Source organism: Pelophylax lessonae (genome assembly GCF_965119305.1).
Source record: "Pelophylax lessonae genome assembly, chromosome: 4".
Lineage (NCBI taxonomy): Eukaryota > Metazoa > Chordata > Amphibia > Anura > Ranidae > Pelophylax > Pelophylax lessonae.
The window spans coordinates 578,877,076-578,892,260 of record NC_138771.1 but is presented as its reverse complement, the minus strand read 5'-3'; the positions used below and the strand labels follow the sequence as shown (position 1 = coordinate 578,892,260).

Sequence of the window (15,185 nt, the reverse complement as noted above, 5' to 3'; positions counted from 1 at the left end):
GGCGCATGCGCAGTGTCGCTCCAATCAGGCCGCCGAAGGCAGCCCAGAGAGCGGCCACAACACCGCCGGAAGGATATAGAATACCCGACCAGCGGTGTGTGAGAGGACCACACATCCGCTGAGACGTCTGGAGAACACGCCACCCAGTGGCAGGAGGAAAGACCACACACATGGATAGTGCCCAGAGTGTACCCTGATCGCCAAAAGAATCATAGCATGCATGTAAACAAATATGACAATGGACAATACGGATAAAATGATAACAAACACACCTATTAATTTTTTTTATATAAGATATAAAGTAATAGTCCTAACATTAAGTAGTTATTATAGAAGAAACTTATAGGAAACAATAGGTTCCCCATAGTTTCTATATAAGGATACCATGTTTTGGAGAACTGAAATCCTCCAGCACACGGAAAATTTGACATCATAGAAAATAAAACATATCATAATGTTAAGTATTAACTACTACAGCGATTTGAGATATAGAATCCCAGAGAGACATCAACTCGAAAAAAGAGTGTATAAAGTTTTCAATAATGAAAGTAATTAACAAACTCACCATTCTCCAGAGTCACATCTGCGGTGCCACAGGGGGCGAGTGGTCCAGAGATAAATCGTGGGCAGGTAAAGGGCATAGATGTTCAGCAACTGGCATCGACCGGGTTCAAGAGCAATCAAAAAATTATATATAGAGTGTAAATGAGAAGGAAAGGAGAAAAAGGAAGGAATGGAGCGTTGGGAAAAGGACCACTTTAACCCAAGAAAGGTTTGTAAGTCAGGACCTCATTAATCCCAGGGGGTATGGTGGCCTCCAGGGATTCGATCCAATAGGATTCCCTTTGTAGAATCCGTTTGTCCCAGTTTCCCCCTCGGGGATCCTGGGGGATCACTTCCAGAGCAAAAAACGAGACCATGGAGTTATCATACTTGTGGCAAAATGCTATGTGGCGTGTGACGCTCGTTTGTATTGTGCCTCCCTCAGAGTGATAGATATGATCCCCTATCCGCTTGCTTAATTTTCGAATGGTTTTGCCGACATAAAATGCCCCACAGCCACAACTCATGAGGTAAATGACCCCCTGAGTGTTGCAGTCGGCATGATGTCTCGACCGAAACCACTTACCACTGGGTAAACGAATACCCGTACCGACCCTTATCCAAGGACATTTGTCACAAGAACCACATCGGTACGTACCCTTTGGGAGACCCATCTTGGTAGATTCTTTGGTATAGTGACTTCTAGTTAAACAGTCTCTAAGGGACATTGATCGTCTAAACACCAGACTGGGTCTGGCACTTAGATATTTGTGAAGAGTAAAGTCTTGAGTGAGAATCGGCCAGTGACGCTTAAGAATCCTACGCAGAACATCATCGTGAGCAGAGTATGTGGTGATAAATCTGACACTTTTGTCATCTTTTTTGGAGGTAGTTTTGTATAACAAATCAGCTCTCGAATAGGTGATAGCTCTATTGTAGGCCTTCCTGAGCAGTGTCTTAGAATATCCTCTGGCAAGGAGTCGCTCACGGAGCAGGCCAGCCTGGACATAAAACTTGGCCTCCATGGAACAATTCCTACGGAGCCTTAGATACTGGGCAAAAGGGATACTTGCAATCAAGGGGGCGGGGTGGGCACTTGCTGCGCTTAGGATAGTGTTACCTGCACTGGGTTTGCGGTAGAGATCCGTGTCAATAAGTCCATCCGGGGAGAGGCTGATGTTCAGATCAAGGAATGAAATCATGTGTCTGTCAAAAGTGTGAGTGAATTTAAGATTTAGATTGTTATGATCAATGGCTTTCAAAAATAATGAAAGTTCATCTACTGTGCCTGTCCATATGATTAACAGATCATCAATGAATCTGTACCAAATTAAAATGTGGGACATCCACTGTTCCATTCTCTCGTCCGAAAAGATCAACCTCTCCCAGGCACCCAAATATAAATTCGCATAAGAGGGAGCGCAGCAAGTGCCCATAGCTACCCCCTGGATCTGCAAGTATGTTTGCTCCAAAAAGGTAAAATAATTCCTCGTAAGAATGAATCTTAATAACCGGAGGACAAAGTCCATCAAGGGCCAGGTATTATAATCCTGTTCCTTGAGGAAAGATTCGGCCATCCGGATGCCCTGGTCGTGCGGGATACTAGAGTATAACGCCTCAATATCAATTGCTACAAGCAGGGCATCCGGAGGGACCTGAATCTCCTCCAGGTGTTTGAGAAGGTCAGTAGTGTCCCTGATATAGGACGGAAGTGCAAGGACATGGGGTAGTAAGAATGAGTCCACAAATTTGCTGGCGTGCTCAGTGAGCGACTCGTTGCCAGAGACGATGGGTCTCCCCGGTGGGTGCACCAGGCTCTTGTGCACCTTGGGCAAGGTGTAAAAGGTCGGAGTTTTGGGATGTTTGGTAAATAGAAAGTTATACGTGTCCCTGTCTATGAGGCCCTGAGAAAGGGCCTCAAAACACAGGGACCTGTATTCACAAATGAAGTCCTCAATGCAATCGGGCTCAATGGGCAAATACCATTGCCGGTTGCATAGGACTTCTAGACACATAGTTTCATACTGGGGAGGAGTCATAACAACTATGTTACCCCCCTTATCTGATTGTTTTATAAGGATATTTTTATTGCTTTGAAGTGAGGATAGAGCCAGGGTCTGATCTCTGGTAAGATTTCTAGGAATGGGGGGCAAGGAAATCTTTTTTAGATCTCTGGACACTCGTTGAACGAACGTCCAGATGTTAGCATTGTTCGATAGATCAGGAAATTTCTCTGATTTCGGTTTAAAAACCTTTTTTGAAATAATTTGAGAAGTGGGAGGAGGAAGGGTTTCATCAGGTGAATCCCCTGAATCAATCATGGACACAACTTCCGTGTTACCCTCTTCATATAACAAAACCAGGTCCTTGATGGCCCGACTCTCGGCCATGGTCAAGTGCCTGGTCTGTTCGGCCAGTTGTTTTTCTAAGTTTTTTTGTTTCCTATCTTTGTCAAACATGAATTTAAAGGTAAGGTTCCTTGCAAATAAGTGTAAATCTTTTATAGTTTCAGAAGTATCGATAGCCCTGGAAGGGCAAAAGCCTAGACCCAGGCCAAGCACTTGTTCCTGGGCAGGAGTCAAGTCAAACGGGGTTAAATTAACAATATTGAGTTTATTGAAGGCGTTAGTGTGTGTGTTGAGATTGTTTAGGTTGTTTTGGGTTTCACGTACATGTTTAAGTTGCCCTGTTTGGTGTTCCTGGGTGTTTGGGGATTGGGTAGTTCTAAAAAACCGTCATCCGATATAGCGGAAGCGGAATCACTAGTGTTAGAGGGTAGTGAAGTGTTTCTGGCTAGTACTTTCTGTAGTGTAGGGGCTATATTTGGTAGGCTCGTGGACGTGTTTAAGTTAGCAAGTGTATCAGGTTTTTTCTTATTTTGACTCGAGGGTAAAGTGGGTGAAGGACCAGCACTGCCTCGTCCTCGTTTCTGGGCCTTGGTGCGTTTGTTGGGAGCAGGGAGACCTGCTCGTGATGCTCGTGATTGGTGCGAGAGGGAACTAGCCAAACTCGAATCTGATTCTACATTATCATCCGTGATATCAACGTGATTGGTAGTGCGTGTGCGGTGTGGATACAGGGGGCGGGTTTTGAGATTCCATTTGTAGGCATAGCCTTCATTGAAGGCTTGTTTGTCTTTTTGAAACTTAACTTGTTTTTTATGAATAATCTCTTTATTCATAATCTCAAGTTTGGCCTTCACCTCTGTCCAAGCTGGAGCGAAGTTTGGGGCCTCGAAGACCTGTTTGTATTTGGTATTCATTTGATCTATTTCAATGTCTAACGCTGTCATATCCACCCTATACTGGGTCACGAGTGATTTCATCAAATCTTGACTGCATGTATTAAGTATACTCTCCCATTCTTTTTTGAAAGTCTCAGATGGATCTCTCAAAGTAGGGAGCGTGTGTATCCTCAGCCCTTGAGGGCTGATATTCTCGTCAATGTACTTGAGGAAATACTCGATGTGCCAGTAAAGATGTGATTTGCGTTTTAATAGGTTATACATTTTACTTAAATAGGTCCTGAGATCTTCCTCTGTTTTGGTATGAGATTCACATGTGGATTGTATACCTGTCATGAAACCGGTCCATGCTGTGCCCAACAAGTCCATGCCTGTGCCCACGATACGGACCAAACGACCACCGGCGACCTCAAAGGATGCAAAGCTGGAGAAAAAAGACACAACTACTCCGGACCAGAGTGTGTGCCCCGGAAAGCAAAAATAGAGAATAAAATTACTGTCTCTCTGGGATATCAATAAAAGGCTGAGCATATAATCCAAGTAATATGTTCAAATAGAAAATACTATAAAGCAATACAATTTTACAAACACTTGGCATATAGCCAAAAAAGAGAAAGGCGCCCTCAGGTGTGTTATCCACCCAAAATTAATTGAAAAAGTGTGTTTGTTTTATAAGGTTGTAAATAAAGGGTACCACATCCCTAATCTGTATAGAATCTATGCTGGGAAAGGTATCCCAAAAGGGGAAACCCACAGCTAGAACCTGAGGTGCACAGGTAGGTGCTGGGGTAAGAAAGCAAGAGAGGGACAAGGGGGGGGGGGGGGGAGGGGAGGGGGGGGGGGGGGTTGGAAGAGGGAAAAGGGGAGATGAAGAAAAAAGGTGGAGAAGGAACGGGAAAAGAACAAGAAAATAAAGATGCGAAGAGGAGGGGAGGGCTGGTGGGACTTTAAAGGTACCAGGTAGTTCAGAATGATAAACACATGATTTAAAAACTGGAAATATTTATTAACATAGCATCTTTAAAATGCAAAACAAAAAGTACAACATGAATACAAATAATTTGACATATACAAGAAGAGCAAATGTACTGAACATAAGGCAGTAATGATGGTGTAAATAACTAGGTCCAATGATGAGCATTAAACCAATCCCGACATGTTTCGCGGGCAATGCTGCGCCGCTTCTTCAGGGGAATAAGAGTATATCAACGTACAGTGCCTGTATGATACAGTGACAACAAACAATTATTGTTAGTTCAAATGCATATATCTAACAACAAGAACAAAAAGTGCATGCTGATATGGGACATCAAGGGAACACTCAGGGCCATCACCATAGAGAGATCCACCACCAAACCAATTGGATAGAAAGCTCCCCAGAATAGACGTCTCACCCGCGGATGTGGAGGGACATAGGGGGTGGGATGGAAATGTAGGTGTGGTAAACTAAAGAGGCTTTCACCGCTCAGTGAGTAAAAAGGAAAAAACCTATTATTAGGTCTAACATATATACCTCATTCAGTGTCTGGAATAGACACGTTTGTATAGTCAGAAGTAAAAAGTAAAAAAGGTATAGGGCAGGGGGTGTCAAGCATGGCGGCCAAGTTGGAAGGATACCCAGCGGGGAAATGATCTGTAGAGATGGAAATCAAAAACAAGTACTGCATCTGTGATCAAAATGCTGTATATTATCTCTCTGTTGAATGGTTAAAAATAAATAAATAAGCAAAAGGGGGGGGGGCCGGGGGCTATACCTGCAACGATGGAGGAAAAATCCCTCTTGGTAAAGATAGGTAGCTAGGGATATAGATGAAGCCCAAGTGTGAGCTGTTACATTTATATTGCTTGATCAGAGGGGTGAGGCCAGCCATCCCAGACATCTAAATAGCATATGAAAAAATCAATCCATTATAAAGTGAAAGGAGAGCCCGTCTGTTATCAGACAACAGGTACGCTAATATGATCCTGGGTATCTTACCCGCGTGGGACCGCCATGTCCGCATACACCGGTTCCTGCATGAATGAATGAGACGCTTGTTCCCCCTATTATGGCCCTCAACCCGACGCCACGCCGCGCATGACGTCATGCGTAGCGTGGGCGGGTCAGGTCCTCAACTGCGCGCGCATCCAAAGAGGCGCATGCGCAGTGTCGCTCCAATCAGGCCGCCGAAGGCAGCCCAGAGAGCGGCCACAACACCGCCGGAAGGATATAGAATACCCGACCAGCGGTGTGTGAGAGGACCACACATCCGCTGAGACGTCTGGAGAACACGCCACCCAGTGGCAGGAGGAAAGACCACACACATGGATAGTGCCCAGAGTGTACCCTGATCGCCAAAAGAATCATAGCATGCATGTAAACAAATATGACAATGGACAATACGGATAAAATGATAACAAACACACCTATTAATTTTTTTTATATAAGATATAAAGTAATAGTCCTAACATTAAGTAGTTATTATAGAAGAAACTTATAGGAAACAATAGGTTCCCCATAGTTTCTATATAAGGATACCATGTTTTGGAGAACTGAAATCCTCCAGCACACGGAAAATTTGACATCATAGAAAATAAAACATATCATAATGTTAAGTATTAACTACTACAGCGATTTGAGATATAGAATCCCAGAGAGACATCAACTCGAAAAAAGAGTGTATAAAGTTTTCAATAATGAAAGTAATTAACAAACTCACCATTCTCCAGAGTCACATCTGCGGTGCCACAGGGGGCGAGTGGTCCAGAGATAAATCGTGGGCAGGTAAAGGGCATAGATGTTCAGCAACTGGCATCGACCGGGTTCAAGAGCAATCAAAAAATTATATATAGAGTGTAAATGAGAAGGAAAGGAGAAAAAGGAAGGAATGGAGCGTTGGGAAAAGGACCACTTTAACCCAAGAAAGGTTTGTAAGTCAGGACCTCATTAATCCCAGGGGGTATGGTGGCCTCCAGGGATTCGATCCAATAGGATTCCCTTTGTAGAATCCGTTTGTCCCAGTTTCCCCCTCGGGGATCCTGGGGGATCACTTCCAGAGCAAAAAACGAGACCATGGAGTTATCATACTTGTGGCAAAATGCTATGTGGCGTGTGACGCTCGTTTGTATTGTGCCTCCCTCAGAGTGATAGATATGATCCCCTATCCGCTTGCTTAATTTTCGAATGGTTTTGCCGACATAAAATGCCCCACAGCCACAACTCATGAGGTAAATGACCCCCTGAGTGTTGCAGTCGGCATGATGTCTCGACCGAAACCACTTACCACTGGGTAAACGAATACCCGTACCGACCCTTATCCAAGGACATTTGTCACAAGAACCACATCGGTACGTACCCTTTGGGAGACCCATCTTGGTAGATTCTTTGGTATAGTGACTTCTAGTTAAACAGTCTCTAAGGGACATTGATCGTCTAAACACCAGACTGGGTCTGGCACTTAGATATTTGTGAAGAGTAAAGTCTTGAGTGAGAATCGGCCAGTGACGCTTAAGAATCCTACGCAGAACATCATCGTGAGCAGAGTATGTGGTGATAAATCTGACACTGACACTTTGGTTCAGATGGTGTCAAGTGTGTGTGGCGGCAACCAGGTGAGGAGTACAAAGACAAGTGTGTCTTGCCTACAGTCAAGCATAGTGTTGGGAGTGTCATGGTCTGGGGCTGCATGAGTGCTGCTGCCAATGGGGAGCTACAGTTTATTGAGGGAACCATGAATGCCAACATGTACTGTGACATACTGAAGCAGAGCATGATCCCTTCCCTTCGGAGACTGAGCCACAGGGCAGTATTCCAACATGAAAACAACCCCAAGCACACCTCCAAGACAACCACTGTCTTGCTAAAGAAGCTGAGGGTAAAGGTGATGGACTGACCAAGCATGTCTCCAGACCTAAACCCCATTGAGCATCTGTGGGGCATCCTCAAACTGAAGGTGGAGGAGCGCAAGGTCTCTAACATCCACCAGCTCTGTGATGTCGCATGGAGGAGTGGAAGAGGACTCCAGTGGTAACCTGTGAAGCTCTGGTAAACTCCATGCCAAAGAGGGTTAAGGCAGTGCTGGAAAATAATGTCGGCCACACAAAACATTGACACTTTGGGCCCTATCTGGATATTTAGACTTAGGGGTATACTCACGTTTGTTGCCAGCGGATTAGACATTAATGGCTATGTGTTGAGTTATTTTGAGGGGACAGCAAATTTACACTGTTATACAAGCTGTACACTCACTACTTTACATTGTAGCAAAGTGTAATTTCTTCAGTGTTGTCACATGAAAAGATATAATAAAATATTTACAAGAATGTGAGGGGTGTACTCACTTTTATATATATTGACGTCCTTTTTTTCCCACAATAGAGCTTTCTTTTGGTGGTATTTGATCACCTGTGCGATTATAATTTTTGCGCTATAAAAAAAAAAAGAGCAACAAATTTGAAAATAAAAAACAATATTTATCACATTCTGCTATATGACATTTCAAAAAAAAAAAAAAAAAAGAGGAATAATCAAAATTTTTTAACATTTTAGGCCAATTTGTTTCTGCTACATATTTTTGGTAAAAAAATTGATGGGGGGGGGGGGGGGTTGGGCTTGTGAGATGATCACAGAGATATGCGATCCTATATAGCAGGATCACATAGCCTCTGTGATCATTGCAGGGAAAAGGATGGACAGCTGTGTTTATGTCAGCCGTCCGTCCTTCTCTGTCAGCGGGGAGAGATCACCGGTGTCAGGCGGCAATCGGAGCCACCTGACACATGCACTGGCTCCCCGGCTGATGTCGGTTTGCCCAGGAGCGTCTGCCTGCCGCAGTAAATCTGAAAAAACATAGTCCATTTAGGATTCCCACGCAGGGGTTTCAACTTTACACAGCAATAAAGAAATAATAAACAAATACTACCAAGCCACCTGGCTCTCTAGGCAGCACTTCGGCCCAGGCTTTGACCTCTGTCCTCTTGACCCTGTAACAGTGCTCTGGTTTGGTACACACTCTGTACCCCTGCTGACACTCTCTTTTACAGCTTACTTGCTGCTCCAGCCCACAGGTTTGGGCCCTCAGTCTGCTGTGTTAGACTAAACTGTGCAGACATGCACACTTCTCCTTTGCATACCAGGACTCCTCGGGAGGGTGGAGCCCAGAACGCTGGTCCTGTCTCTACTAAAAGGCCCAGACCCACCTGCACAATTAGTGTGCTGGCTGTTCCCCAAGACCTGGTCCCAGGATTGAAGATGTCATCCCACCTAGATCACTATGAAATCTCCAGGCTCCAGGTCTCCAACTGGATTTTATCAACCACAGGGGAAACTGAAAACACAGTCTCCTCCATGTTAAACAGTCCTCCTGGAGCTTCTCAACCTACCTTTTTTGAGAATCCTGGGTGACATACCCGCTCCCAGCTAACTGCCCTCTCACAATATATATATATATATATATATATATATATATATATATATATATATGAATACTCATGGATCTCTGCCCTAATCATCCCCCTCCAGCTCTCCTTGGCTTTTTGGCTTTCCTATGACTCATCCCTCCCTCCCTTGCAAGCAAACTCTCACGAGAGTGAAAGAGAGCTGTGCATGATGTCATTAGCCTAGGCAAAATACCAGACAAGAAAGAGGAAGTGGACTGTATAAGGTCTTTACTAGCAGGAAAAAAAAAATTACTATTCAAAGTTAAAACAACAAGGGCTGAGGATTTAATAGATGGAAAGATGAAAAAATGACTGAAGAGCTGCTTTAATGAATGATTTCTGTCTGTAGTCTAAGAACTCACACTTCCTGTGAAGAAACAACATATTCCATAATCCGTGGGTCTCTTAGTCCAGCCCTGGTGCAGGTGAAAGTAAAATAGTAATTAGATCTGGCACTGACACAAGCAGGCAGATCAATTAACAGAGAGATCAATATTCTGGAAGAGATGCATGTGATCACATTAGCACTCCCACATTTGTGATGCAAAACAAAGGAAGTTGTAAGTCATGGACTGAATGCTGTGTGACCTAAAGCAAGAGGTCACCTGCCTCTTTAGCAAGCAGGGACAAGCTAGGTGAATGAATATATGGACATAGGAGAAACAATCAGCCATGACTCTACAAACTGCCGTCATAACATAGGAGTCCATCATTACAAGAGAAGGCAAACAAACAGCACATGGAATATGATTGCACTACATACCTAGTTAAAACAATGACCACATTTAAAAGTGTACTAATATTATTATACAGGATTTATATAGCACCAACAATTTACGCAGAAATACAATATAAAAGGAAGACAGTGCAGTTACAATATAATTCAATACAGGAGGGTTAGAAGGGCCCTGCTCATGAGAGCTTGCAATCAATGCCTTTAAATTTACATAATCTGTGTCTGTTTTGGAGGAGCAGGCCCATATTTGCAGCCCAAAGAAGCAGATCTAAACAAAGCCTGGCAATACTGACACAACCAGTGGGATTGGGTAGGTGACAGTAGCAAGGGTGAATATTTTGCGAAACTCCATTGAAGGGTCACAGTGGTGGTCCAACATATGATACAGTGGTAATTGAAAGTTTGAGCACCCCAGGTAAAAATTTGTATTAATGTGCATAAAGAAGCCAAGGAAAGATGGGAAAATCTCCAAAAGGCATTACATTACAGATTAGACATTCTTATAATATGTCAACAAAAGTTAGATTTTATTTCCATCATTGACACTTTCAAAATTACAGAAAACAAAAAAATGGCGTCTGCAAAAGTTTGGGCACCCTGCAGAATTTATAGCATGCACTGCCCCTTTGCAAGGCTGAGACCTCCCAGTGTCATGGATTGTTCTCAATCATCGTCTGGGAAGACCAGGTGATGTCAATCTCAAAGGTTTTAAATGCCCAGACTCATCTGACCTTGCCCCAACAATCAGCACCATGGGATCTTCTAAGCAGTTGTCTAGAAAACTAAAAACTGAAAATAGTTGACGCTCACAAAGCTGGAGAAGGCTATAAGAAGATAGCAAAGTGTTTTCAGATGTCAATATCCTCTGTTCGGAATGTAATTAAGAAATGGCAGTCATCAGGAACACTGGAAGTTAAAGCAAGATCCTGAAGACCAAGAAAAAATATCAGACAGAACAGCTCACAGGATTGTGAGAAAAACAATTCAAAACCCACGTTTGACTTCACGATCCCTCCAGAGAGATCTGGCAGACACTGGAGTTGTGGTACACTATTCCACTATAAAGAGATACTTGTACAAATATGGTCTTCATGGAAGAGTCTTAAGAAGAAAACCTCTTCTACGTCCTCACCACAAAAAATCAGCGTTTGAACTTTGCAAATGAACATATAGACAAGCCTGATGCATTTTGGAAACAAGTTCTGTGGACCGATGAAGTTAAAATTTAACTTTTTGGCCAGAATTAGCAAAGGTACGTTTGGAGAAGAAGGGGCACAGAATTTAATGAAAAGAACCTCTGTCCAACTGTTAAGCATGGGGGTGGATCAATCATGCTTTGGGGTTGTATTGCAGCCAGTGACACAGGGAACATCTCACGAGTAGAAGGAAAAATTGATTCAATAAAATTTCAGCAAATTTTGGAAGGTAGCTTGATGCCATCTGTGAAAAAGCTGAAGTTAAAGAGAGGATGGCGTCTACAAATGAATAATGATCCTAAACACACCTCAAAATCCACGGGGGATTACATCAAGAGGCGTAAACTGAAGGTTTTGCCATGACCTTCACAATCTCCTGACCTCAACATAATTGAAAATCTATGGATAGACCTTAAAAGAGCAGTGCGTGACAGACAGCCCAGAAATCTCAAAGAACTCCAAGACTTTTGTAAGGAAGAATGGGCAAAGATACCTCAAACAAGAATTGAAAGACTCTTGGCTGGCTACAAAAAGCGTTTACAAGCTGAGATACTTGCCAAAGGGGGCAGTACAAGATATTAACTCTGCAGGGTGCCCAAACTTTTGCAGGCACCATTTTTTTGTTTTCTGTTATTTTGAGAGTGTAAATGATGGAAATAAAATCTAACTTTTGTTGACATATTATAAGAATGTCTAATCTGTAATCTGATGCCTTTTGGAGATTTTTCCATCTTTCCTTGGCTTCTTTATGAACATTAATACAAATTTGTACCCGGGGTGCCCAACATTTCTATCACCACTGTATAGAGCTAGCTCATCTGTCAATTTTCTTACCCCATTGATAATTACCCTTACAGTTGTGTTTTTTTGTTAAATCTTTTATGATATATTCAACTGTTTTTGAAATATTTTTCCCCTTTTTCCCAGGATGTGCTGCTGCCAGCAACCGGTAATAAGAGGTTCTGGATTGGGCTGAGCAAACTCCCTGGGGTTTGGAAATGGGTTGATGACACAGTCCCGACATTTACGTGAGTAATATACTGTATATATATATATATATATATATATATATACATATATATATATATATATATATATAACATATAAACATTGTAATAAATGAATTTATGCTGTTAGTCCAATGCTATTTTGTTTTGTGTATTGTGCACATACTACTCAAGTGTATTATGTGTGAACTTGTGTATGTAGCACCCTCCTAGGAAGGTAGGTGCTAGGTAAATGCATTGATTGCTCCTTCTGCTTATCAGGGGGGCCTGATCTATTAGGTGGCCTGTTGCATATCTCCAGGTGTGATTCACTGGGTTTGAGGGAGTGTCCCCACTGTATCCAATGAGGGAGCTTGTTGGACAGTGGAGGAAACCCAGCCAGTGACACATTGGCTTTTGTGGGAGTCCCAGTGGGAGGGCATTCTTGCAATGCATCCTGGGATTGCTCATAAAAGCCGGGGGAACATGTGACAGGGCGTCTTTGGTGGGAAGCAGAGTCCCAGGAAGAGGCAGACGGCTGTCTCTCCTCCTGCTGTGTATGAGGAAGGTGGTCTTAGGCGGTCAGCCTAGTGAACCAAGTGTGGAGCTGAGCTGCAGAGGATCCAGTGTGGTTGACGGTGGAGCTGCTGGCAGAGTCTCTTGGGAAAAACAGTGTCCGTGAATACTAAGGGACTTGCCAGAAGGTCGGCCCCGGAAGGGGGACCACTCCATGGAAGTCAGGGGATCAATGAACTAGCCCACACAGAGAGAATTACAGTAAAGGGGGTGCCATGTAGAACCCTGAAGAATACGGATAAAGGGGGTGCCTAGTTGGGCCCCGAAGAGCGATTCACAGAGCAATACAAGTTCATTAAATTGTTCTTAACTGCTAGTGACAAGGTGAAGCAGCGGCCTTGCCGCACTCAGTTGTATCGAAACGTCCCAGCGAATTGTGCATAGTTCATTCAAGTTGGAGTATCCCACTCATCCCTTCTCCTATCCAAGTTCTCAAATAAAACTACAAAAAAACAAAACCCCTAGGCTGTTTCTTGACTGAGCCAAGCACTTTAAAGATGCTGAACTGTTGTGTTGTTGCTATGGGTAACCCAGGGGAACCTGTAACCAGCAGCTCCCAAGGGAGTAGTACTACATGTAAATAATTAAAGTGTATCTCCAGACAAAGCTTTTTCGTTTCTTTCTATTCAATATCGCCTGAAGATGTTGGAACCTTTATCAGTTTTACTTGCTTTCTGTGGATCAGCTGGGGAGGGTAACCTTCCCGGTAATAAGGTATGACCAGGCCAATAAGTGACAGACACAGACATAAAAGCACTCTCTTTTAGTAGAGTAATGGGGTGGCTATGGCCCACCAGTAACATCCATTCCATTTTTTTTTCATTCTTTTTATTTAAATTTTCACAATAAGGTTACAAACATAGAAACAGATTTAACATTCAGCACTACAAGTCATCAGCACCAGTGAACAATGCAACTCCCAGACCAAAAAAAGTAACAATTTCTTGTAAAAAGATATAAAGTAAGATATACAGAGGCAATACCACATCACCCCAGAAATACCAACAGTAAAGTGGGGTACACAATAAAAGAAAATCGGGCGAACGATCGTCCTATTTTCCTTGTTGCTTCACAGCACGTCGGAACCCATAAAAGAAAATTTGTATGAAAATTCTTGTACGACAAAGGCTTTTTTTTGTTGTTTATTGTTTCTGATCATGCGCAGTCGTTCTTTTCTAATTTTTCTTGTACAAAATTCGTACGAAAACGGTACACATTAAAGGAAAACCATTTGTTTTTTTCCGCACGATAAATATTTTGGAGTTTGTCCCTTCGAGAATTTTCGTACGAAAATTCAAAATCGGCTGTGAAAATTTGTGTACACACTATACGAAAATCGTACAAAAATTCTTTGGACGAAAATGTTCACCCGATTTTCTTATAGTGTGTACGAGCCTTAACTGACTCAGGTGCCCATCAAGGCCTACTTTTTTTTTCAGCATCTTGCCCACAATAAGAACCTTTAACCAAGGAACAATTATTCTGACGCTGTAGAATTATCATTTATCCAGCCGCCACACACCTTTTACCCATTCCATTTTTAAAGTGATTACTGTCTACACCTTTGTCTGGTGAGGGAAACAATAATCAGTTGAGAATCAAAAGTCTAGTACACAGCACTATTTTTTTTTCAAACAAATCCAGCGGATTGAAGGAACAAAAAAAACTGACAGCTCCGGTCGGTGCTCCTGTACTAACAATCTGATGTTAGTACAGTGATCAACCCCCTTGTCAGAACACTCTGATCAGTGCTCTCAGCCATTGGCTGAGAGTGCTGGTTGTGAGTCGGTCGGGAGACCTTTTGCGGTCATGAGCCGTTGGCTTTTGTAGGACCGGCTGCTATACACACAGGTCGAACGTCGGCTAGTTTCTACTGAACCTGCTGATGCCGGCCGGCATTCGGTACGTGTGTACTAGGTTTTAGAATATTCTATTTACTGTAAATTTCTGTACAACTTTTTGTCCGGATTGTTTTGTATGCTATGCATGGGTAATCACTATAAAAATACCTATTGTTACTATACATTTCTGGACAACTGTACACTAACAATCTCTACCAATTTTCATTTTATCTTCAGAAACTGGAATCGTGGTGAACCAAACAACTATGCATCACGAGAGCACTGTACAGAGATGATATCGGGGGGATGGAATGACTTGGACTGCAGCAACATTATAGACTACATTTGTGAGAGATTGGCAGACTGCTGAGATACTACTACTATATGTTCATCTGTTACTCCTTCCTCTGAGTTCATCCTCCCATCCATAGGACTCTCATCTGATACTCCTTCCTCTGAGTTCATCCTCCCATCCATAGGACTCTCATCTGTTACTCCTTCCTCTGAGTTCATCCTCCCATCCATAGGACTCTCATCTGTTACTCCTTCCTCTGAGTTCATCCTCCCATCCATAGGACTCTCATCTGTTACTCCTTCCTCTGAGTTTATCCTCCCATCCATTGGACTCTCATTTGTTACTCCTTC

The 15,185-nt window shown here is 43.0% G+C and overlaps 1 protein-coding gene across 1 annotated transcript in view; it reads left to right on the top strand.

The window, feature by feature from the left end:
* Positions 1 to 14,963, top strand: part of LOC309554830 (uncharacterized protein) — a 69,101-nt gene extending 54,138 nt beyond the window's left edge. The window contains exons 12-13 of the mRNA XM_082256548.1: positions 12,065 to 12,165; positions 14,778 to 14,963. Coding sequence (XP_082112674.1) covers positions 12,065 to 12,165; positions 14,778 to 14,910 — 234 coding nt within the window. The 3' untranslated portion in view covers positions 14,911 to 14,963. The remainder of the gene's footprint in view (positions 1 to 12,064; positions 12,166 to 14,777) is intronic.
* Positions 14,964 to 15,185: the final 222 nt, after the last annotated feature.